The 25,806-nt window shown below is 43.0% G+C and overlaps 1 protein-coding gene across 1 annotated transcript in view; it reads right to left on the bottom strand.

Annotated features, from left to right (window-relative positions):
• Window positions 1-299: 299 nt before the first annotated feature.
• The window catches only part of COL4A2 (collagen type IV alpha 2 chain), a 633,759-nt gene continuing 608,252 nt past the window's right edge, over window positions 300-25,806 (bottom strand). Inside the window, exons 44-48 of the mRNA XM_085622168.1 lie at window positions 22,243-22,392; window positions 22,035-22,151; window positions 21,125-21,316; window positions 16,003-16,289; window positions 300-2,199 (exon numbers count right to left, since the gene is read on the bottom strand). Coding sequence (XP_085478294.1) covers window positions 1,945-2,199; window positions 16,003-16,289; window positions 21,125-21,316; window positions 22,035-22,151; window positions 22,243-22,392 — 1,001 coding nt within the window. The 3' untranslated portion in view covers window positions 300-1,944. The remainder of the gene's footprint in view (window positions 2,200-16,002; window positions 16,290-21,124; window positions 21,317-22,034; window positions 22,152-22,242; window positions 22,393-25,806) is intronic.

Here is a 25,806-nt window from a genome sequence, read left to right as displayed (position 1 = left end):
CTTTTCAATGTGTCAATAAAAATTGGTTAAAAAAAAATCACAATGATCCCTGGCTCCGCTTACTTTAAGGATGACCCGCTGACTTTCATCTTCAATCCTGAACTTTTCACGGACAAATCATTGATTTCAGGTGTCTTGGTCTAAATATTTCAATGGAAGCAACGCAAGACGACAATACCTAGAATGCATTAGGCTATCACACATAAGTGCAGGACTGGAAACAGTGTTCGTAAGGTGGTCAAACTACTGTTTTTTGGGCAGGGTGGTGCTATACAAAATACCACAAAAAGATACATTCATTAGTGGGGCGTAAAAAAACATTTTATTCATGAACATTACAGTACATTACATCTGACGAGATCTAAAATAAAATTATGACTTTTTTTTCACACAAAAATCTTGCACGTTTTTGCTTTCGAATGCTGGATGGATTTGGATGCGGCAATGGCATCTGCCAGGTGTTGAAATTAATTCAAACATTCAATACATCCCGTTGCTGTCTTTTGCTTCTATTGCTGGGCGGCATAATTAGTGCAATTACAATTTTGCATCCTAAAATTCTGTGTTTATGAATACAATCATGTGGTATATTTCAGGTAAGAAGGTTTAGCGTAACAGTAAATGTTTTTTTATTGCCTAAGGACTCCATCGCTAGATTATCTGAAGCTTTCACCTACTCAAATGAAACTGATGTATTTTATAGTGCTTACTACCTCTGACAAAGCACTGAATTAAAGGCAACTGATTTTGTTTAGTGTTGCTATATCTTTTTTTTAAAAACAAGACAAAAAAGTTAGACAGAAATGGTAGGAATTGCATCATATTTCAAAACCTCAATGAAAACATTGTTAATTTGCGTACCACAGGCTTACAATCTCGGACATTGGAAAGGCAAATGAGAAGGGACATTTCTGCTCATACCGTAAAAGTCCATGGCTGAGCCCTATATATTAACATTTTACAAACGGAAAAAGTCTTGCTATTTTTCAAGCCTGGTGTGAGAATGTAACAAGGAATGGAATATATAACAGGTTACGTGAAACGTTTAGTAGGCAACAACATCGAACAAGTTTGCATACTGAGTAAAGTATTAATGCCGAAGTATTGCTCGCAGCCTTTCTTTGTCAAAGGAATGAAAAATACTGTTGAAAAAATGGTGACGACCCCAGAAGTGCCCGATATCCAAAACACAGAATTTGAAAATCGCAGATTTGATCCTTTGCGAACAATCCTACAATTACAGCAAGTTTCTGAATTTAATGGAATTTGCACAGTTTCCCAAGAATACTTCTACACATTTAAGCATGTAAAATTACAGGTGTGTGGAAAAATCTGCATGCGTACATTTGACACGAATGGATATTTCAGCATTTAACTTCCTTTTCTAGAAAAAACATCCTTTTCTATTTAGAAAACCCTTCAGGTAAGGCCCCTATTAAATTTTGGATGTTCTCTCCCTAGCCCCACTTGAGAAACATGCTTGCCCAAGCCTTTGATTTGAATAAATGAATTCCGAGTGCGTTTTCATGGTAGAAACTATAAGTAGCGGCCCTAGAAAAACTCACACTTGTATGAATTTGTGAGTGCTTAAGTACTTTTGTTGGAAAATTCTATCAAGACTGCCCACAAATCATGGTAAAAGAATTTCTGCATTCGCAAATGTACTTTGTAAAATATTATAAGCTATCATCACAAAGGAAATTTTTATGCTTCTAAGTTGAACTTAAAGTGCTTTGAGAATCGGACACTCCATGATAAAAAGTAACTATACCAGTTTGGCACAATTTAGCTGAGCTGAATCTTTCATTGGACAATGAAGTTGCTTAGCGAATATTTTTTCTCTTCTTCAGCATTTGAGGTAATAAGTTACAAATAAGCACCAAAATATGGAATAACCAATATACTGTAGGAACCATTTTGCGCTGCACTTTTGTTGGTCAACTCTTACAGGTTTTTCATGCACACTTGGCACCGGCTAATATGAGTTCGGATGAGTCCGGCCTTGAGCGTGTCCGGCGAGGGCGAGCTCTGGAACGGCTCATCAATTGTGGTGAGCCAGAAACTGTACTTATTTGCAAAGTAGTGGCAGGATCCCCTGGCTCCGTTGCATTCGATGAAAGGTGTTGCCCGGAAGTCTTCGAGACAGCTTCCGGGGGAAACAAGGGACTGTCCGCCGCCCTCTGCGCCAGCCGCGGTGTGCTGTATTAGATGGAAAGAAAGAAAAACACAGTCAAGTCAAATATTCTACAGAAGAAAGAAGCTACTTAACAATGGAAAAAAAAAAGAAACAGCTTGTTCCAAAGTACCAGGGCATGAAATAACACTGAAAGGAATTTGGCTGTGAATGCAAAATGACGATTGTACTCATTTACTTTCTAACTGCTGTTAAGAAGATACCTGGCAGAAGCACTTTTTGGATAAAACCCCCAACTCCCTCAGTAGGATTCATCATTAAAACATATTCATTGGTACAGTAAGGAATTCTGAATATTCTAAATTCACTTAATATGGACAACAGGTGGTAACTGTGATCCAGGTCCTCATGCAATGAGCACCAGAATATAACAAGCACACAGGGGGCATATCTGTTTCTTGTGCAACAGGTTCAGTGGTACCAGGTTCCAGAGGTGTTTTACCAGATCATGGGGGGAAAATGCCTATTTCCTGCTTGCATTAGGATTAATTGGCATCCCTTGCTTCACTACTGCGGGCACAAATAGTTCTCTTTGCTGTCAGTCCTTCAAGAGAGTTCTGCCAATGGGGTGACAAAGTCTCACATTGCAAAGTAACTCAATGACATGAGGAGGTGAGGAATGAAAACTTAGTTGAGGAAGTAATTGTAGGTTTCTAATGACCATTTTGATATATAAATATGCAGACAATAATGACATTCATGGCTTTTTTCCCTTGAGTTAAAAAATAAACGGAACTATGCACTCTTAGCCCTTCCTCCATTAAGACAATTCCATGAATAAACATAAATACTGCCATGACAGGCCTTGAAAAATCTACCCACCCACTCACAATTGTGAGGTGGAACTATTTTTAACGCGTACTTGTCCCATCTGGGGAGTGAATTTAGGCTGGAAAGGAGCAGGTGTTCTGTTCATTCAGAAAGTAAATGAGCATAAAGATGTCATTAAATCTCGTTTTTATCTTGACACATTTGTTGCCTGTTCAAAGAAAGAGGGCAAATGTAACTAACTGCTGCTTGGAAAATTGAGTTTATTTTTCTCTCTCTTACTAGAGTTAGAGGTTTTTGTCGAGTGGGCTGTCTGAAGATGTCATTTGTTTTTCTCTAAGACATAATATTTAAATAAATAGCCTGTTAATATAGGACCTATTAAAAAAATTACCAGGAATGATGAAAGCACCAGCCTCACTGCAGGGAAAGCCGCTGGCATGGATGGTATTCCAACAGAATTCTATGTCAAATTCTCACTACAATTGAAAGATATTATGCAGGAACTCTTTATCCATATTTTCGAGGGTGGAAAACCACCAGCTTCATGGTCCTCCGCTAAAATCATTGTTTTAAAAAAAAAAATAAAAATTCTTTAGAACCTGGGTCCTACCGTCCTATTACATTGATAAACGGCGATTCGAAAATATATTCTAAACTTTTAGCTAACCGACTAGCACCCATCATATATAAGATTGTATCGGAACGTCAACATGGGTTTATTCCCGGGAAATCCACAATTGACCACGTCCAAAGGGTAATATCTCTCTTTGACTCTACCCAGGTGACAGGAGACCCCATGGCCCTCATATTACTTGACGCCGAAAAAGCCTTTGATAGGGTCTCCTGGGAATATCTCTGGCTCGCAATGTTACACTATGGGATTGGTCAACGATTCATTAAGGCAACACAAATGCTTTATGTTGAACCTATCGCTAGGGTGGCAATAAATGGGATGTTATCAGACAAAGTAACCATCACACGGGGGACAAGGCAGGGGTGTCCATGTTCTCCCCTTCTTTTTGCGATATATATTGATCCGTTTATTCGGCGGCTAGAGCAAAATTTATTAATCCCTTCAATATGCGTACATGAATTTGAGACTAAAACCCTAGCCTTCGCAGACGACTTTGCCATAGTCACTAGCAATCCAAGTAAAGCAATTGCTGAGATAGAGAAAGAGGCCCTATTTTTTGGATCAGTCTCTGGCTATAAATTAAATCAGACCAAAACGCAGATTATTCTTAATGACAAGATAACGATGAACGATGTTAGAGTTATTAACAAAGCTATATATCTTGGCGTTAGCATATCGGCAGACGTGGATAATATAGTTAAGGAAAATGTAGAGCCTCTGATGCAACGTACAAAGAAAGATCTGTTACGTCTTAATAACCTTCATTTAACGTTAGGAGGAAGATCTAATGTGATTAAAATGTTGTATCTCCCCAGATTTTTATATTTCTTTAGGGCCATTTGTTTAGAATTTCCACCCCAACTGTTCCGGTCTATTGATTCTTTATTTTCCAAATTCCTGTGGGGCTATAAAAATCCACGCCGGGCTTTAAAATACATCACTCCCCCAAAGGATAGAGGGGGGATGGCAATGCCTAGTTTTAAATTGTACTATTGGGCCACGGTTTTGAGATACTGCTCTGCTCTTATTTCCGTAGAGCCCATAGGCGATAGTATACCTAGTCCACAAACACTCATATTAGGTAGAGGCTCTGAAGGATGCTTGTGGCGTCATATGAATGATAATTACTTCAAGAAAATAAAATTTAAGAGTATTTATGGTATTTATAAGGTATGGGGTTGTTCGCGCAAATTGCTAGGCTTAGGACGATTCTCATTTTACACCCCTATCTCCAAAAATAATGATCTTCCCGAGATATTTGACGACAGGTGTATGAATCGGTGGATTCAAATAGGAATACTTCAGCTTGGCTGTTTCTTTAATAAAGCAGGTTTGAAGACCTTTGAAGATTTACGCAGAGACTATGACCTTTGTCATAGAGATTTTTTTAAATACCTGCAGGTTAGAGATTTTTTGTTAATAAAGGGGGGGGCTAGGGAGAAATTTCACCCTACGCAAATTATAGACCGGATTTGTAAAAGATCCTCTCTAACTATAGGTGAGATTTACGAATCTCTGAACTCCTTGGGTTCCGACGATATGGAGAAACAGTTCGAGACATGGCAGACAAAACTAACTGTATCACCCCAAACCCCTGCTCGATCCTTTGAAATGTCACAATCCAGCTTTATGTCAGCTAAACTACAAGCTCAGTATTATAAAACATTCTTTTCATTGTATTATACTCCGAAGAAAATTGCCAAGTGGGGGACCGGGAAAGGTACTTCATGTCCACGCTGTTCACTGTTTGAGGCTGATAGTGTCCATATGTTTGCCTCCTGCAATGTCCTGTCAAATCTAATAAGGGAGATTTCCGAGTTTTTTTCAGAAGTATCTGGAACAGATATCTATATATCTACAGAGGAAATATTGCTGGGTATAACAGATTGTGCTCGTCCTAAAAGCGTATGTGGGTTGATCTTTGTAGCTATGGCTATCCTTAGGCTTTGTATAGCCTCAGCTTGGCTGGATCCAAACCCTCCGACGTTTCAGCAATGGAGGGCTCGCCTACTAGCAACATGCAATCTAGAGGTAGCCATATATAAAAGAAAAGGGCGTAATAAGTGCAAAAGAGGTATGTTGATATGGGATCCATTGATACAATGGTTGTCCAATTTTATTTAGGTTTATATATATATATATATATATTTATTTTTTTCTCTTCCAAAGGGAAAGGTCAAACAAATTGGAGCTATTGTTTTTCTTTCTTCTTTTTTACCAAATGTATGCATTAACACTCTCCACAGTCTTATTTGCTTTTTGTGTTTTGGGAAACCCTGAATTTTGTACCTTGTTCGAAATGGTGGGGAGGGAGGAGGGGTAACTTTGTTGTTATAAAATGAAATTCAATAAAAATGTTTAAAAAAAAAAAAAGGAATGATGAAAGCACATTTTTTAATTAAGAAGTGTGATGCAAACAAAGGGTTAAATAGAAGCAAAACAAACTGGAAAACTTTACTTGGTGATATGCAAATGACACATATTTGCAGAAACTATTTCTAAACATTGTTTGTACACTATATAGCTTTATCATCATCATCATCATAGTCTTTATTCGAATTAAAAAATAATTCATACAAGACACAAACAAATACAGAGTTATAAAATATCACAATCACTAGATAATATAAAATCTTCCAATAAATAGGTAAAATTTATAGATAAGAGCAGAATTAAACGTTGGAGCAGACAAGATGAAGTACAATACACATCAGTAATGAAAACGATAAGTAAAACAAGGATATCTAGCAAATAATGGCGGATTTTAGGGCCCTACCTACATGCCTTCTCAGTCTGAGAGACCATGCCCACCCCAAGTATTTGGCTAAGACAATTGAATGGACTGGTAAAGTGCTTGTGTGTAGGATTCTGATAGCTACAGCAGAGCTCCTTGTGCCCAGTAGTTTACATAAAGGGGAAAGCCAGTGTCGTCTAGGAGTAGCGTATACAGGGCAGACGAACAAAAAGTGGGCAATAGTTTCTTCTTTGGCACCACAAACAGGGCAGGTACATATACTTACACCAAACCACCCGCAAGTTAGGGCCCTAAGTGGGAGGGAACCTGCTCTAAGTTGAAAATAGAGTTTCCTATCACTTGGTGAGGTGATCAGATCCCAATAAGGTTCTAAGAAAGGTGTGACCTTTGCCTCTAAGAAACGGCTAGTCATCGTGGGGGAAGTAGAATCACCCCACACCCTGTGATTTGCCCGTTCCCAGTATAGTGTTTTCAATAGCTTTTTAGCAGGAAACTCAGCGACAGCTGGGTCGTTCCATAGGCCTTCCAGCCCCAGAGCTTTTAAGGATTCGCGAAGGTTCCTAAGCCACCCAATCTTATGGAACTTATCAACCTGAATTATGTCCATGATGCCCATTGCGTAAGATCGGAGCTCCGGTGTAGTCCATAATCTCCTCCAGTATAAAACCGGACGGAGATTGGCCAAGTCCTTAATGGCCTTTCTGCCTAGATCATAACGCAATGGGACCATTGGCGTACTTTGTGGTAAGCCAATAATGCAACGAAAAAATTTGTTTTCGACGGCTGTTAGGGATGTTAATGCGTCAAAACCCCAGAGCTCTGCCCCACACAGGACTGAGTTTAGGGCCTTTGCCTCATATACTTGTAACACTGGTTTAACAGGTTTGGTGAGGGATTTTTTATGCTCTTTAACCAGCGTTCCCGTAATCTGGGTGAGTTTCAACGTGGACAGTTCCAAATGTCTGTTCCACCGGTTGTTTTGGGACACGTGAATGCCCAAGTAGGTAAAGTTTGTTACCTCCTCCAGAATTTGGCCGTTCATTATAAGCTTACCAGCTCTATAACTTGGGTGTGGATTGAATGTCATAAGTTTGGTCTTTGACACATTGACCTCCAAGCCATGATCTTTGCAAAAATTTTCGAAAATTGACAGAGCCCTTTGCATGCCGCACAGGGTTTTAGACACTATGAGGGTGTCGTCGGCAAACATTAATATTGGTGTAGGAGCTCCTGCCAACTTGGGAGCGTCGGTGTTAGCTTGAAGCATATAATCGACTACTCCATTAATATACAAAGAAAAAAGTGTTGGGGCCGTGGCACAACCTTGGCGCACACCTCGCTCGACAGGAAACTCGGGGGTTGTTTCCCCCGGGCCACCCCATTGTATTTTTGCGAAGTTAGGCTCATGTAGCCTCCTAATTAAAGTCAATAGCTCCAAGGGGAGACCGAGCTTTTCGAGGACCCTCCAGAGTTGCTCTCGGGGGACAAGGTCAAAGGCAGCTCTTAGATCCACAAAAGTGACGTAGAGACTGCCTTTACCTAGTTCAACAACCTTCCAGAGCAATTGCTTAAAGCGGAACACCTGGTCCACGGTGCTGATAAATTTGCGAAAACCCGCTTGGAGGCTGGAGAGGATCTAGTTATCTTCGATCCAAATGAGTACCTCATTCAATACCATCCTCCCAATGACTTTTTGAATTGTGTCAATTAGGCTGATGGGCCTGTAATTTCCTGGGAGGGTTTTATCACCCTTTTTATATATTGGGATTATAATAGCACCCCCCCAGGATTTAGGCACTGGGGCACCTTCAGCCACAGCGTTCGCAATTAGGGTAATGTACTTGCTCCAGGAAGCTTTGTTATCAAGGAAAAGATCGGATGGAACACCATCCAAGCCAGGAGCCCGCCCTGCGGCTACACAGGACAAGGCGGCTAAGACGTCCTTAGAGCTAAAGGGCCCAGACGAGTAAAAGACATATGGGGTTGTGCCCGAGTTTCTATAAAAAGGGTCACATGCATATTGGGGTTTGAAATACCCCAACCAATCTTCTTGGGTGACATGGTTTGAGGGATTTTCAGGCAAGCCCCCTCTGCCCCACTTTATCACATTCCAGAACAGTCTGGTGTCCCGGGCATGGCAAGCCTCCTTCAAATCGAGCCAGAACAATTCGTCCCATTTTCTTTTTGCTTGGGCGAGGCATTTCTTATAAGCAGATCTAGCTGATTGAATGAGTGGTTTACTCCCACTAGAGAGGGCTTGAGCCAAAATGCCTCTCGCACTTTTACATTGTTTGTCATACCACCTTAGTTGCTTACGCGGTGGCTTGCTACCCTTTCTTGATTGCTTGAAGAAGAAGGCACGTAGACCCTCGAAAAATGACTCATGTATTCTGGTTACTTGCTCATTATGATCTTTAATTTTCAAAGTTTCCTCGAGATTTGCATTAATTGCGGAGAGATTGGTATTAATGCGAGCCATTACTGGGGCATTGGTCATTACTAAGGTCCATTTTAACCTCCGCATGTCATTTGTTGGAACGCACGCCGAGGGAGCCAGTGTTGGTTCCTTGGTCAGCGAGCGGGGTTTGCCCCACCAGCTGTGAGAAACACAAATGGGGTTGTGGTCGCTCTCTAGTCTTGGCTCCACCACCATATCTATAGGATGGCGCCACAGCCTCAGACAACAGAGGACATAATCAATCCTGCTTACTGAGCGGCCATTATCAAAGGTGGATGCTCCCAGCTTATCTCCTTTTGTTCTACCGTTCAGTGCCCTTAGGCCGCTTTCAAGGCAAAGTGCGTTTACCTGTACTGCTACCGTAGACCACCTTTTAATAGGGGGTAGCAAAAGTGCTGGGATGCCCCAGTGTCGGTCCTCATCGGGGTCGAAGCCCCATTCAGAGTCCGAGTCTAGAAGGGGTTCGAATGTAACATTAAAGTCCCCGGCTACGATCAGGTCCCTATTGCACGATTTAGTTTCTATGAGGGTGGTTAGAGTGTCCAGCTCCCTTGACTTTTTCCCTTTTGTGCCCCGAAGATATATGTTGTAAATGTCCAAAGAGCCCTCGTGATCGAAAGTTAGTCTCACTAATTGGATATCCAGTGACCCCGTGTCGATCACAACAGCGCTCGAGAATAAATCCTGGCGAGCCCAAATAATTAGTCCGCCAGATGGACGGCCTTTCGGACCTTTAGTTGCTGGGACATAGAAATTCAAATATCCCGGCATAAACCGAGCCTCAGAGGACCATGTTTCCTGTAGTAGGCAGACATCATAGTTGTTAACAAAGCTAACCCATTCAGGTGAATCGAATTTAGTCTTGATGCCAGCCAGGTTCCAAGACAAAAGAGTGCCAGAATAGTTACTAGGCCGTGTGGTATGGTGCACAGTAGTCTGGCTAAGTACATTTGCCCTCTCTCTCAGCCTGGGTGGAGACGACAGTAGGGCCCTGGGTGTATATAGCTTTATCAGTAAACATGCATGTCAATGGGAAAGTTTGTTGCCGTTTCAATGTAAAATCTGCTGATTACAAATGACAGTGTACTACCACTTCATGCTTTAATTATGTATTTATTAACAGTGATAGTTTTTAAACATGATTTGAAAAACATGATTTGAAAAACATTCCTGCCCTCGCCCTGATGACAATGCTGTTAATGAACTAAAAGGCAAGTCAGGGGTCATGTGTATCCTGTGGCAAGATTTGTATTATATCTGGAAAAAAAGTTGTCTATTAAATCAAACAAGAGTTTTTTGTACAGCAGACATGCTGAACTCGTGCATTTGAAGGTGCTCTCAAATGTGATAATGAAGAAAATGGCCGATCAATGAATTAAAATAATTGGCCACGTTCACATAATTTGAAACCAGTTTATGGGTCAAAAGCATTACAAATAGGTTGAGTATATTATTTAAGTCACTAGACCAGCAGTAAAAGTTTTATGATTTTTGAGGCATGCATGAAAGAAGCATCGTTCTCTTATGGATGATCCTACTATATTGGTGGGTTCGTCATATTTTTAAATAAATCCCACTAGTACTCGACAAACATTCTGTGGTGGGACTAATGGGATCCTAAAAGAACCCCATATTTCTTGGATCAAGCACCAAATATGTTGTCTCGACTAAAAAATAGGACAATGAAGAAAGAAGGTAATGGAGTTTCCTTTTGATCACCTGCAAAGGCACATATCACATTATAGCACACTGGGGCCACAATCCTTACTTGCACTCCATCCTCGAGGCACTGTTTTATCCCAGTTCTTGTGTCATGAGGATATACAAGTGAAAACTACCAATGTCCAGACACAAAGATGGAAGGATCATTCCCAGAAGACCAGCAAAGCCCAAGAGCAAATGCTAAAGCAAGTCAACCAGCAATAGAAGCCCAAAAGGCAGAAGGCACTTTCAGTGCGACCAGAGGAGCAGCCCCCCCAAAAGAGGGGACACCTACAATTGCAACCCACAAAAGGCATCAGCAGAGCCAAGGAAGTCAAAGGCAGCATTACACATTACAAACCAAGAGCCAAGAATGCAGGGAAAGAGAGCCAAAAGCGACAAAGGACAGCTGCATGATGATACTCCAGCAGAGCCCAAGGGAAGAGACCATTACCAAACACCCACCCCCAGGGATGTCGAGAACAGAAAAGCCAAACAAGAAGGCCTGATCTGACACAGAAGGCAGCGGCTACCAAACAAAACCACCGCAAGAACCATTGACAGTGCAAGGGGAAGAACAGAAACAGGTACTATGCCACACCTAAAAATCAGGGTTGGACAGTAAACCAGCCCAAAATAGGGGCTAAGAACAACTCAAAGGGGCCACAGGGCCCACGGTCACTACATGGCAGAAGAGCAGTGCCCAGCTCACTGAAGTGGAAGTGCTAGCCCAAAGGAATATACAAGACAAGGTAAAAACTCCAAGAAGGGCCCAGGGAAGCACAGCCCACACCAGGCAAGGGCTCAATATGCCACTGAAGACAAACCCAGAAGTCAATAGACATGCATGCCATCCAGAAAGTCATGCTTACCCATTCCAGAGCCCAGGGAAGGCCAAGCAATCACATGACCTCTAGAATGCAAACTTAAGTGGCCGAAAACCTGAAACATGGAACAAAACTAAACAGCCAATAGAAGGTTCAGCCTCTGCCCAGTGCTCAACTGTGAGCAATGCGCAAGGTCTGCAACCAGTCCCTGCACCACTCAAAAAGGAAGAGGGAGAAGAAGGTCAAAGCCGTAACAACAAGACATGAAAAAGCAGACACTTGGTAGTTCCAGTTCCCATCCCAACAAGCAAGAAGAACAGGGGTAGAAATCGTCAAAACCCAAAGCCATCAGGGCCCACATGAAAAGGAGTAGCAAGCAGAAGAAGCACATCCAGGCCCTAAGCATGAAGCCATCACAACAGAATCCCAGAGAAGCCACTAGAACGGGTAACCCATCAAAAGACGTGGGACCTGGAGCAACAGAGGAACTCGCCACTTGTAGCCAAGGCCAATCAAGCCCTGCAGGTCTGGGAGGGTAGTACCATTGAAAAAGGCACCAACAACAACTTCAGCATCCTGTAGGCACTAGGGCAGCCCACGATGGGTATAAAGCTCAGTCTAATGGGCATGTCAGAGGTGCACTCTTGCTATAAAATGCCCTCAGGACAAAAGTGGAGAGAACAGGAGCAAGAAGAATAAAAGATCACCGCAAAGTGGCCTACAGCAACTGCATGCACATAAAGGCACACCGCAATGGGAGTAGGAGAGAGGAAACAAGAACTAGCTGGGTTGCCCGAAGTGCCAAACCCCCAAAATCGGCAAATGCACAACGCAGATGAGGAGCAAGTGTTCAACACACAAAGGATAGACACGCCTAACCCCAAGAACAAGGACACTCAGCCAAAGGCCTGCAGAAAAGAAGCAAACAGCAAGCAGAAAAGACCAAGAAGGGCTTTCAAGGTAAGAAGAAAATCTCACACTCTCATCCAGAGACAGAAAGCACATGGCAGCTGCCGCCCAAAGGAAACAGGCATCAAAGGAGGTTTGAGGGTTGAGGTGGTCCTTTTTAGTCACATTTGGGGGTATAATTTATTTTCTTTTAGAGAGGCAGTCTTCAGGGAGTACACCCAACTAAACACATGGAAAGCGGGACGAGGAAGTGAGAGTGAATTAATTGGGCAAAAGAGAATATTTATTTATTTTTCAAATGACCGACAACCATATTGAAAGTTGCAACAAAAGGAGACCATTTTGAATTAGATTGTGGGGTTAAGTATTAAGTTTGTTAAGTAATTTAAGGGCTAAATTAGCATTCAACCGATGAATTCTCACTCACATATAATAGGATGTTAGTCATTAATAACACAACTCTTTTCCTTTTATATTTCGTACAATGTCGATGTATCTCGGAGATACCACACAACAGAAGAAAACGCGCTGCGGCACTGACTTCTGTTTTTCAGAAAGCAGTCCTTTTAAAATAGTGTAATCGTGAAATAAACTATTATCAGTAAAATGCAAAAGGCAATGGCAGAAAATATCAATGCAGAACCAAAACACAGCTGAGTCTACTGGGAAGGTAAACACTTCAGATTGCAAAATAAAATTCCTCATTAGGAGAGGAACATTGTGTTTTGTTTGTTCAAAACGAAGAGCTGCATTTGCAAAGCACTGTTGGAAAGTGGTCTGTCATGAGGTCAAATGAAGGCAGCTAGAGAAACATTTTGAAACTAATACACATTTTTTGGTACAGTCGTGCCATTTAAGCACTAAAAATGACAGGGGTTTACAAATCACCCAATTCAATTTTTTCACCACTGACGAATGAAAGGTGAGTTGATCTTACTGGGAGTGGACCATGTGACTTGCAGATCACATTTTAGCCCACATTTACTCAGTGACGGCCCCTACTAACAGAGGGTGGTGAAGCGGGTGGGGGGGGGGGGCGGAGCAGGGGGGAAGAGCATGTGCGGGGTGATGTGTTAATAATAATGAAAAAAAACCTACCTGAAGCTGCCGGCCGAATCCCGCGCCGCGTTGCTCCTCTTGGCCTCTTTTTGGTCCCAGCAGCCCATGGACCCAGACTCCCATCCAATCCCCATGCTGCAGAGCAGCGCAGGGATTAGCCTGAGCGGGCAGGAAAGACACTCCGTCCAGGTCATTGAGTCTGTGGGGTTTCTCCAGCCCGGCTGCATTCAGGGGGGCATATGTTTTTGGTCAGCCGGAGACGGCCGGCCAAACACATATGCGTACTTAGGGAAGCCACAAGTACTCCTCCTCCACATGCCATGCCCCTCCCTGCGCAAGCTGGCTCAGAACTGGCAAACGAAAAATAAAACAATGCTAGGGCATCGTTTTATTTTCGTTTGCTGGCTCTGCGCCAGGCAGTGGGGCGACGCCATTGCGGAGGAGCCGCCACTGCATGATTTACAAAAGTCTATGTGGCAGCTCACTTAAGGCATTGAAGTTTAGTGCTGCGCATGGGTGCCTTTCGAATGGGCAATAAACTGATGCTATCTTTTGCGTTGCGTCCTGCAAGCGCCTCGGCACACTTTTAGTTAATGTGGGTGGAAGATTTCAGCAGTGAGCACTTGACTCACTCAGCTCACTGGCAAGTATAATAATTCCTCACACAATACAGGAGACCCGATTCACAAACATTTCCTACAAGTTCATGTGTCTTACGCCCACTTAGGTGTGAGGTTCACTGCAATATCCAGACTGGATTCACAAAGTTTGTAAGTGGATCCATGTGAAATGCACAAATCTACTTGCAGCTGCCATCCATTACAAAAATAGAGATAGATTACAGTATTTATATTTCTAGCCCAAAATGTTCCTCCATTCATGTTGGGTTATGGGAACCTCGTATCTGTTTGCTCCACTTTAGGTATTATTTTCTACAATACCTTTTATGTATGTATCGTAAATTGTCCAACCTACTCTTTATCCACCGTTACATATCATCTGTCTTGCCCTCTCCCGCTCTCTTTAGTTTGCCAACGCTAACGCAGGATCCCAAGCCCTTTGGGGCATATCTACAAGGCGGCGCAAAAAAATTATCACCGCTTTTGTGGCCGTTTTCGGCCGAAAAGCGGCGATAATTTTATCGCTATATCAGCAAGGTCACGCTATCACGTGAATCCTTGCCTTAGCGCCCTTTCTCGTAACGCCCACCTTTGCATCTCTAATGAGATGCAAAGTGAGCGTTCTAGCTCAAAATAACTGGAGACATGTCGCTAACCGACATTTCTCCAATTATCAATGGGCACCCTAACAAGCATAGCGATAAGAAAAGTAGCGCTAACCTTGGTTATCGCTACTTTCCTTACGCCTGCTTTTAATTTGACTTAGCCATGATATCCAATGGAAGGTGGATATCATGGCTGAGTCTGCCCTACCCTATCAGCAAGCTATTGCCAAACGTTGTGCGATTATGGCTGTTTTTCCAGCGATATTCTCACAATTGGCAGCTTGCGCCTGGAATTTTATCGCTTTTGAGATAAGCGTTGCTAATAGCACGCAATCTCAGTGATAAAATTCGGTGAAAGCCGGCGATAATTATCCTAGCGCTAAGTGCGCTTAGCGATAATTATCGCCGGTTGTTGTTGATATGCCCCTTTGTATGCTGAAGAAAAACTATCTGTATTTCTCTGCCTCTACACAACACCTAAAATGGCCATCCAAATATCTGACATGGGAAATTGTTTTCAGGCACAAAACTACCGTAAATCTTATTCCTAGATGCAATAACATTTTATAGGGTTCACAAACAATTTGAAATTGTGTGTGTGTGCATTGTGGTGGAACCTGATTGCCATGACAACAATCTATGTTTTTCTCCCACCAAATAAGACCTATTGAGGAAAGATTACAGGATTTGTCCCTTATGTTTGTAACTTTTTGAACACAGGGACTCCCTGGCATCTGAAGAACCTTGCCACAACTACTTAGCATCTTTGAAGAAGACCCTGGGCTAACATTCGGACTGAATGTAAAGGATTTGTGCTACTGATGTTCACAAAAGAGTTTTATGTCAAAAAACACCAGTGTTTTTTGATGATGGGGAATTGGTGGGTATAAATAAAACCCACTGAGATTACTAATTCACTGTTCATGATCAAGAACTGGTGCTCCATCTGTAGGAGCCACAGAGAATCCTGTTGCCCCACTGCTTGTGCTGGACATGGGCAGCATACCATCTCTGATGTCCCACAGAATTAAACTCTCTATATCTCACCCGATGAAGCACAATGCAGAAAGCTGGACAGACTAGGACATGTCAAACAACAGCAGGTTATTGTCTATAGGCAGCATCTGTGAAGCTTGGATTCTTGGCTGGGAACTATGAAAGAGTGCTGCTACTTTTGCTAAAATCTACATTTTTTAAACCAAAAAATATATTTTTGTGCTGAGCCGAGAGTGGTCTCATGGTGACCCAAATGCATATTTGCGTGCATAATTCATAATTATTCAGCAATAATTGTAAAGGTTTAGGATATGATTATGTACTTATCGACCATGAGCAATGCAAGTGAGCCCAGAGGCAAAATGCATTTGCCCTTACTTAACCAAGGGCAAAATCTAGAAGCTAGTCGTCAGAGGACATTATCAAACACTCTGTTCACACGTACTTATGAAGTAAGAAATCTGTGTGCATACCATAAGGAAGGAATATCCAATCCATAGACTCCGCCATCCTTCTGGGCAGCGTGGAATGGAGACGTCTTGACTATGGACCGCAATTGCTACACCTGGGGCATCACAGACTGAACAGCGGCTGATGTAGGGTTGAATTTCTTCCTCAACTACGGGCATCATTGGCAGTGGAGCTGTGGTTGACAGCCAATAAGACTTATCATTTCGGCTGGCATAATAACAAACATCACCGGGGTTGCAGTAGAGGAAAGGCATGGCACTGAAGCGCGGCAAACATGATCCAGCGAGTCCTGTAGAAGGAAAACATAAAAACAGTTGGATGAAAGGCTTTAATGATCTGACCTATAACATAAATGTGTTTGCAGGATTCAGTTTAACCAACCATACGGTTTAAGTGACATAAAGCAAAGGACAATTTCACCTGGGCATATGCCTGTATATCATAATGAATAAGTAAAATATGACGAAATCTTTAGGCATGAATTTTTTATCACATTTTTTTAACTTCAGGGTGGAGAGCTAGATAAAATCCATTATCATCGGAGCATAAGAAATATAGATTCATGTCAGGCTGTCATAAAATCAAATCTCTAACTACTGGCAGGATTAGGTAGAGCAGCCTCACCTATTTAATGAAGCAAACAAATGGGTCACTATATGGGAACAAAATGGAGGCTATCCACAGCAGAGATTATAACTAAAATAGAAAATAAGTTTATTAAGGCACTTTTTAAACTTTCCTCAAGTTCAGCTGTTACCCCATTGCGATTAGACCTAGCCCTCAACCCTATTCACCTAATTGTTTTATTAAAACCTCTGTTATATTGGGTTAGATTATGGTCCACTCATGAAGTGGCAACATACAGAAACTGTGTAAAAGATCTGCCAGCTCTCCATAGAGACCAGAGAAATCCATGGCTGAAGAACATCAAAGAAACATCATATAGAATAGGTATGTGTGAGCTATGGACCTCCCCTGAACTAATTATCAAAGGAGATGCATCAAGAGTAAAACAGATATATTGGGAGGCAGTCCTATTGCAAATGTGGGAAGCTCACCAGATCAACAGCCTAACAGGCAAGTCTTAGAACCACAAGTGTGCACCAAGGTTCGAGCCATACATAGATAGAATGTACCCGTTCCAGTCTAAATGCTTATATGTGCAATATAGATGCGGGCTACTCCCTTTGAGAACATACACTTCAAAATGGGCTAATGCATCCCCTCACTTCGATTGTTGCCCAAATTGCCCCAATGTAGAGGAATCAGAGACCCATTTCATGTTTTTTTGCCATTCATATCGGAATGCGTGAAAAAAATGGTTGTTAGCTGCATGTAAACCTATAGAAGTGAGGCACTACTGGGAAGCAGCGGGACACTTTAAGAGTGCTACCAGAGAACTTTTAGACGACGCGGTCACCCGGTACTTGTACAGTGTCTGGATACAAAAGAAGAAGGCCCTAGCTCATCGCGAAACGTGATAGGTAAATTGATAGAGCAAGCCCTGGCAGGATATTTAGTGTTCTCCTTGGTTTTGCTCTTTATCTTTATCTTTTTTTTCTTAATTGACTAAACAAACGACCATGAAATGTTTTATATCATTCTTTTTAGATTGTTATTTGCACATGTCCCCTCATGTAATTACATGAATTTTCCCCTGGTCGTTAGTTTCACCAGAGGATATGTTCTTATTACAGAGACGTCTTCAACAAAGCAGACGCTGTCATCGCACCCCACCTGCGGGACATCATCAACTCCTCCTTCGACACCGCCACCTTCCCGGAGAGCTGGAAGCACGCCGAACTCACAGCTTTACTAAAGAAGCCATCAGCCGACCCCACCGACCTCAAGAACTACCGCCCCATCTTGCTGCTCCCGTTTCCTGCAAAAGTCATCGAGAAGACCGTCAACAAGCAGCTGGCCGCCTTCCTCGAGACGAACGGTTCCCTCGACCTCTCGCAGTCTGGCTTCCGGGCCAACCACAGCACCGAGACCGCCCTGATCGCAGCCACCGATGACATCCGAGCACTGCTTGACAACGGAGAAACAGCAGCCCTCATCCTCCTAGACCTCTCCGCGGCCTTCTACACTGTCTACCACCGTACACTAGTGCAGCGTCTCAGCAACGTCGGAATCCAGGAAAAAGCATTGGATTGGATCACCTCCTTCCTCGCAGGAAGGACACAGAGAGTCCGCCTCCCCCCGTTCAGATCTGAAGCCACCGAAGTCATCTGCGGCGTTCCTCAAGGCTCTTCGCTCAGTCCAACCCTCTTCAACGTCTACATGAGCCCTCTCGCAGACATCGCACGCCAGCACAACCTCAACATCATCTCCTACGCCGACGACACCCAGCTGATTCTCTCCCTCACCAACGACCCCGCCACCGCCAGAGCCAACCTTCACGAAGGGATGAAAGGGGTAGCCGAATGGATGAAGAACAGCCGCCTGAAACTGAACTCGGACAAGACGGAAGTCTTCATCCTGGGATCCTCACCCTCCGCCTGGGACGACTCCTGGTGGCCCCCCGCCCTAGGCAGCGCACCCAAACCAACAGACCACGCACGCAACCCGGGCTTCATCCTGGACTCCTCCCTCTCCATGACCAGACAAGTCAACGCCGTCTCCTCGTCGTGCTTCAACATCCTGCGCATGCTACGTAAGATCTTCCGGTGGATCCCCACCGAGACCAGGAAGACGGTCACCCAGGCCCTCGTCACCAGCCGTCTAGACTACAGCAACTCCCTCTACGCCGGAACCACCGCCAAACTCCAGAAGAGACTCCAGCGGATCCAGAACGCCTCAGCACGACTCATCCTGGACATCCCCCGTCGCGACCACATCTCTGGACACCTGAGAGACCTGCACTGGCTCCCGGTCAACAAGAGAATCACCTTCCGACTCCTCACCCACGCACACAAAGCCCTACACAACCAAGGCCCAGGATACCTCAACAGCCGCCTCAACTTCTACGCTCCCAAACGCCAGCTTCGATCGACCGGCCACGCCCTTGCCGCCGTCCCCCGCATCCGAAGAGCCACCACAGGGGGACGGTCCTTCTCCTACCTCGCCACCAAGACATGGAACTCCCTCCCGACCCACCTCCGCCTGACCCAGGACCACCTCGCCTTCAGGAAGCAGCTCAAGACCTGGCTGTTCGAGCAGTAGCGGACCCCCCTCCCCCAGCGCCTTGAGACCCTCTGGGTGAGTAGTGCGCTATATAAATGCTTGATTGATTGATTGATTGAGACTGATCGGAATTGCTTGATCTAAGGCCAGCAGCTATCAGTAAGCGGTTCTGTTATCAAGGGTAGCAGCTGGAACTCCACCTTAGCACCTTACAGCACTTTATAGTAATCATTAAATTGCATCTAAACCGATTGTTATGCTTGGCCAATAATTTTAAGCAGATACTTCAATGTCTCTAGATTCATTCTTTAGCATGTTTTTATAGCATGGTAACTTAACTATGATGTACTGTGTATTGCACAACTTATTAATGTACTTATGAGTGTTTCTGTCGTTTTAACCTTGATGTGTTTTATGGGCTGTGCCAGAAATAATCATTATATTATAATTAATATCATGTATATGTGCTAAATATATAACTTGGGTATTAGACATTATTTCTAAATTTTAGGGGTCAGAGCAGGGGCAGCAGTGCCCCAGTGTGCAGAGTTCAAAACCCAGCAATACTAATCAGCAAAACAAAATGGGGATGACCATTTGCAAATAGGTACTTTCTCATAACAGCAATATAATTCTTCACAACACTGATTATGATATGTATGCAGCTTGAACTCAGCTACTTATATAGATTTCCTATAGTCCAAAGGAGTACCTCAAGGTGCTAAAGACGAGCCACCATGAAAAACTATGCCTCTGCTCTTTGTGATAGAAACATTTTGGTGGCAGAATGTTTAACTGAATGCTCCTCCATCTGGCAATTCTGTCAACTTCCCACTGGACCTCTGGTGAACACCCTGCTCTTCTTCCAAACATGTTGACTGGTCTCTTCTCAAGTGAATCCTATTTGCTCGGCCCCTTTTCATTTTGCGTACTCTCCTTATGATCCTGTTTCGGTACTCTGATGCAGCCAGTAGAACATGTTGGTTCTATACAAAATGTTCATCAATAAAAATTAATTAAAATATTTCTGAAATATTGCTGTGTACCCCTGACCTTCTCTGGAAAGTTCTGCATAGCTATGAATGTGTTATTAGTGAACAAAACAAATTATTCAAATTAGTAGCAATTAAAAAGAGGCTGAACATTTAACTTGAGATAGTGATATTTTTACTAAATAATGTACCATAAAGAGAGGGAAAATCTTGTGGGAGAAAAACAGAAAACGTGGGCATGTGGCAATGTTGACACTGGACATTTGAAACACTCAACAATATAGCACCTGATACCCATATCACATTTATTACACACATTTGTGAAGTTGAAATTGGATGTGTTTCAATCGAATAAGTTGTATGGACAGCTCTTTTTATGGATGTTGACAATTTATAAGCATAACAACTGTTCTCACTGAGCCTTAGAGGTAAAATGAATGACATATTTTAGAACACACTGTATTTGTGGCTTGTTACATTGGTCTTACTGTGCTATAGGCTGTCAACTGCTAAGGCTTTTACTGTTGTAACCTGCTTTTATAAAATTAAGTTGGATGCTTCCTCCAAGGCCTTTGGCATGGCTAGGTAATGAAGAGAGGGTGGGGGGGGGCGTTATAAGAATGTTTTAAATGTAACGCAGCTGGTTCTTCTGCAAAGCGCTCTGACACCTTTGGGTAATGTTCGTGCTATATAAAATCGCATTAAATAAAATAAAATAAAAGTCAGGAGTGTTGCCAAACCTTGGACCAGTAGATGTACATAAGGTACTCCAGCGCTAGGGAACTTTCAGAGTAATGATACCTTTACGGAAGATCAACCTGTAGACACTGTGTTGTCTTTAAACTATAAATAGAATTTAACTCTAGAATTCATGACTTCAAGAATGGAGCCTTACCCACCAGATTTCCCATTTTAAGTATACTTTGATAGGTTGCAAAGACAGTACACACCTTCCAAGGAAGAGTTGTAACAGTCAGTAGAGTTGACAGAATAAAACACTACATACCCAGGTCTTGGTTGTGTGCCTTCTCCTGCCCTTCAAAGTACAGAAGGCTGTATCCACTCCAGAGCTTTGCCATGCCTACAGGGCACATGGGTTCTTGTTCTGATTGGCTGTGTTTGACGAGGAGGTACCCAATGTTAACACTGCGGCCGGGCATACCAGGCAGTCCAGGGTTACCTGGTTTACCAGATTCACCTTACAAAAAGAAAAGGGTAAAAGAATACTGTTTATAAAGTTCACATCATGGAATGAACAATGACAGCTGGTGTCTTGTACATAATGTCTTTATGGACAAGGCATCTAAGGAACATTGAGGAATACTTGTGGCATACAAATCTGCCCCCATACATTTCCATACTGCCCCAATGACAATTCAGTGCTGTAACAGTACAGAAAGCTACGAGCGAATCTGTGGCTATGAAACTGAAATAAACATGGATGCCAAAAATGCAGTTCAAGAATTTGGAACTTCTTTTGGGTATATATTGAGACTGCTGGATGTTGTTCATTTCTTGACATAAGACATCTGCACTTACCACTAATAATGATGAAGGCTACATGTAGAGCACATACAGTAACTCAGACATGGGTTTTGAGATGTTGACGCAAAACATAATTGGCTGTCTTTCTGTTATCTGGTGTGCATCAATTTCCCACTACTAGTCAACAGCTATACCATGAGCCATTTCAGACATTTATGTTGGATATATAAGTGTGCTACATTAACGTGCTCTTATTATTAGGAATTGCATACGGTACAGTTTTCTAAGCCATATTCCACATGATCATCATCAATCATTTAATGCAATAATAGGTTTATTGGAAATAAACAATCAATGATATGAATAATGAGCGTAGTTTACATTGGACAATAACTAGAAAGCTGAATATATCCTTATAAAACATTACTTACCCTCCAAACCGAATGGGCCACGCTGTCCTATAGACCCTGGATCCCCTTGGAGACCCGAAAAAGCAGGCCAGCCTCCGACCCCCGGAAGTCCTTGTGGTCCTGGTAGGCCTCTGAAACCTTAAGACCACAGTGGGATTAGTCATAATAAAGGGCAACATTATATCCTGTAAAATGATCACAAAGGTTACAAATGGATGCAAGTTTGTACCAGGGTCTCCTGGCGGTCCTTGAGGTCCCATATCGCCCTGGATACCATGAGGTCCAATAATACCATGTACTCCTGGATTTCCTGACTCGGCTTGCATCGCTGTAGGTTCTTTTGGAGGAGGTCCTGGTGCACCAGGAGGTCCCTGAAAACCTGTGGAAAGAACAAATACAGTATTAGAACTCCCACACAATCTAGTGTATGTTGTGCTCTTAGTAATTTGGCATTTGAAGAGGCGCTTTTTTACACACTGGGCTCGATTACGAGTTGCGGTGAATGGTATCTCCTTGTTAGATACAACTCCGCACGATTCTGAGTCCCTAGTTTCTCCGCAACAGGGAGCATGGTGAAACCGTGACTGAGTTCCAACAGACAAAAGCACATGGAACTTATGGCACCAAAACAGCCGGGTAAAGAAGGAAGATATGCGTAGACAGGCGTGTTAAGTTTGCACCTGCATTTTATTCCCCATTATCAGGTGATTGCCTCACAATGGCACAGTAATGGTGGGATGACCCTCAAGGGAAGGGGCATTATCTTTTTTTATTTTCAAAAAGAAAATATCGTTTCAGGAGGATGTATGACGTTACAACGCATGCTGTTACAACGCATGCTGTTACAACGAAAGTTTTACAACGCGAGTGCATTGACAACGCAGGACATTACAACGCAAGTCTTTACATCGACTTGCACTAGATGGCGTGCTAACATTAAAAAAGTGTAATTTACTATTCCAACTCCAGTCCACGTAACAGTAGGGAAGGTGTTGAATTAGTAAACTACACTATTTTTAATGTTAGCACGCCATCTAGTGCAAGTCGATGTAAAGACTTGCGTTGTAATGTCCTGCGTTGTCAATGCACTCGCGTTGTAACAGTTTCGTTGTAATGGTAGTGCGTTGTAAAAGTTGCGTTGTAAAGGTTGTTCCCCGCACCAAACTGTTACAAACACTGAGACGAACTGCCATGATTGTTGTTCCTGGCAATGTTTTATAAATGATCACCAGTTTGGCTGACATTTATAAATGTGGTTGGCTGTTCCTCCACTAGAGCAATGGAGTCGTTCACCAGAATATAAATTATGCCCAATATAATCAAACACCCATAGTTTTGGAAATAAATGAAAAGAATAATTTTCACATGCCATTTCTATGCTTTAAAGAATCTCATTCAGGAGAAGTGAAGCAGGGAGAGAGACACTTTTTGTCCCACATCCTTCTTTCCAACTCAGGGCTTCATGTTATCTCTCCACGAAACACAAATATCTCTACAGGAGAATTTGAAAGAATGTGTATGAGGAGGAATGTGGGAAGCAGATGGGGTGGTTGTCATGATACCCTTATACTGTTATGCTTTAATTTAATGAAGTGAAATCTATTGTTGAAGTCAATACTTGAAAATACGTTTTTTCCAAGCATTGGGGTGAAATATTTTCAGTTTTGTTGCCGACTTCAACCTCTGGTCAGTAAAAGGATTACCTCCATCAACCGTCTCACATTTTCAATGTTCATCATACCCTCCATCATCTTTTTGTTTTGCTATAGTCGCCCTAAGTGGGAAGGGTATGCCCAGACGTGGGCCCTGTGCTCACTATGCCAATAGATTCAAGCTAGCCTGGCTGATGAGGAGTGATAACCCAAAACCGGTCCCAGGATGCTTGTTTCCAGTCCAGGAAGGACCTGGCCTGACAGTTCGGTATGGACAGTTCTCATGTGGAGCAGGTTCAAGACTGATTTGCATATGGCTGGGTCCAAACTGGAATGGCATGGTGACAAAAAACAATGGATTTAAGCTCAGATCTCTGTACTGAGGGTGAATGATTGCCAATATTCAGCATTCGGTCCATCATCTTTTTGTGTTGCTATAGTGGCTCCAAGTGGGAAGATTATGCTCAGACGTGGGCCCTGTGTTCACTATGCCATTGGATTCAAGCTAACCTGGCTGATGGGGGTGATATCCCGAAAACGGTCCCAGGATGATTGTTTCCGGCACAGGTAGGACCTGGCCTGGCTGTTCGGGCTGGACTGTTTTCATGTGGAGCAGGGTCAAGACTGATTTTCATATGGCTGGGTCCAAACTGTAATGGCAAGGGGAGCAAAAAAACTATGGATTTAAGCCCAGATCTCTGTACTGAGGATGAATTTTGGACAATGTTCTGCATTCCATCTATTATCTTTTTGTATTGCTGTATCCTGATGAGAGACAAGGCGAGATTTAGGGAGAGCTAAAAGTACCTTGTCACAACAAAGATTACTACTTGGATCGAAGGCTGTAATCTAGCAGCAAGATACCTGAGGGCCTTATGTATTTGACATGTGAATGTGAGGCGCAATATTTTCAAGCAGATACAGCATTGATAGCTAGGACAGGAGGTCCCTGAAATCCTGTTAACAACAAATACGGTATTATAACTCCAACACAATCTAGTGTATGTTGTGCAGAGAGATACGTAGTGAGTTCACATGATTCCTTTTCGTCAGACATGGTCCGAATCATGATCAGGTGCACTGCATCAGTGCAGATGTGAGCCCCTGTTTTTTTTGCATCTGAGGCATCTAAAGTTCATACATATAACTGAATATCTCCAAGATAATGAAAGAAATGCAGACAGCACAAGTTGGAAACAGTGAGTGAGGATTGCCCCTCTCGTGTTCTGTTCAAGTGCAGCTCATCATGATATGACCCCATGCGCAGTATCATGAACTGTTGCGCTGGCTCAGAGCAGAACCCAGAGCATGTTCCTTTTGCCCTTGAGGTGTCTACAGTTCATATATCAATTTCACAATTTCTCCAAGTTAATGCATGAACTTTACACAGCACAAGTTGAAGACAGAGAGACACAATCCATGCTCACTGTTTCTGACTTGTGCTGTCAGCTTTCCATGCATTAATTTGAAGAAATTCAAAGTCATATGTATTAACTTTAGACATATGACATGGAAAAACTAGGCGCTTGACTCTGCACTGAGCCAGCACATCTCTTTAACATTGCTTGAAGTTGAACGCAGAAAAAATCAAAGTCCTGTTGTTTGGTGGGGCAGACAAAGTCTGGCATGACTCCTGGTGTCCTTCCTCCCTTGGGGCAGCTCCGATGCCTACAAGAGATGCCAGGAATTTGAAAGTCATATTGGAAGACTTCCTTTGTATGCAGGACCAGGTAAATTCGGTGTGTGGAAAGTGCTTTGGTCTCTTATGCATGCTGAGGAAGCTGTTCAGATGGATTCAGCTAACTTGGCGCAGGACAGTCACCCAGGCGCTCATTCTGAGCAGACTGGATTATGGCACGGCCCTATATCTAGGGATGGCCGACTACCTTTTCAGTCGGTTGCAGCTTATTCAAAATTAAGCTTCTGATCTGCAAGAACCCTAGAAGGAGCCCAGCATCAGCCTGCCTCAATCAGCTGCACTGGCCCCAGTATGGAAGAGAGTCAGGTTTAAAATACTTTGCTATGTGCACAAGGCACTCCACCAGGCAGGACCTACTATTTTACATGGCAAGATGAGCTCCTACAAGCCTAGCAGAGTGTTGCGTTCTTCCCAGCAAGCCCGAATTAGGAAAGCCAGGGTG

This window comes from Triturus cristatus, chromosome 8 (assembly GCF_964204655.1).
Source record: "Triturus cristatus chromosome 8, aTriCri1.1, whole genome shotgun sequence".
NCBI classification, from domain to species: Eukaryota; Metazoa; Chordata; class Amphibia; order Caudata; family Salamandridae; genus Triturus; species Triturus cristatus.
Note: the sequence above shows the minus strand (reverse complement) of the source record. Positions and strands in the feature narration are given on the sequence as shown.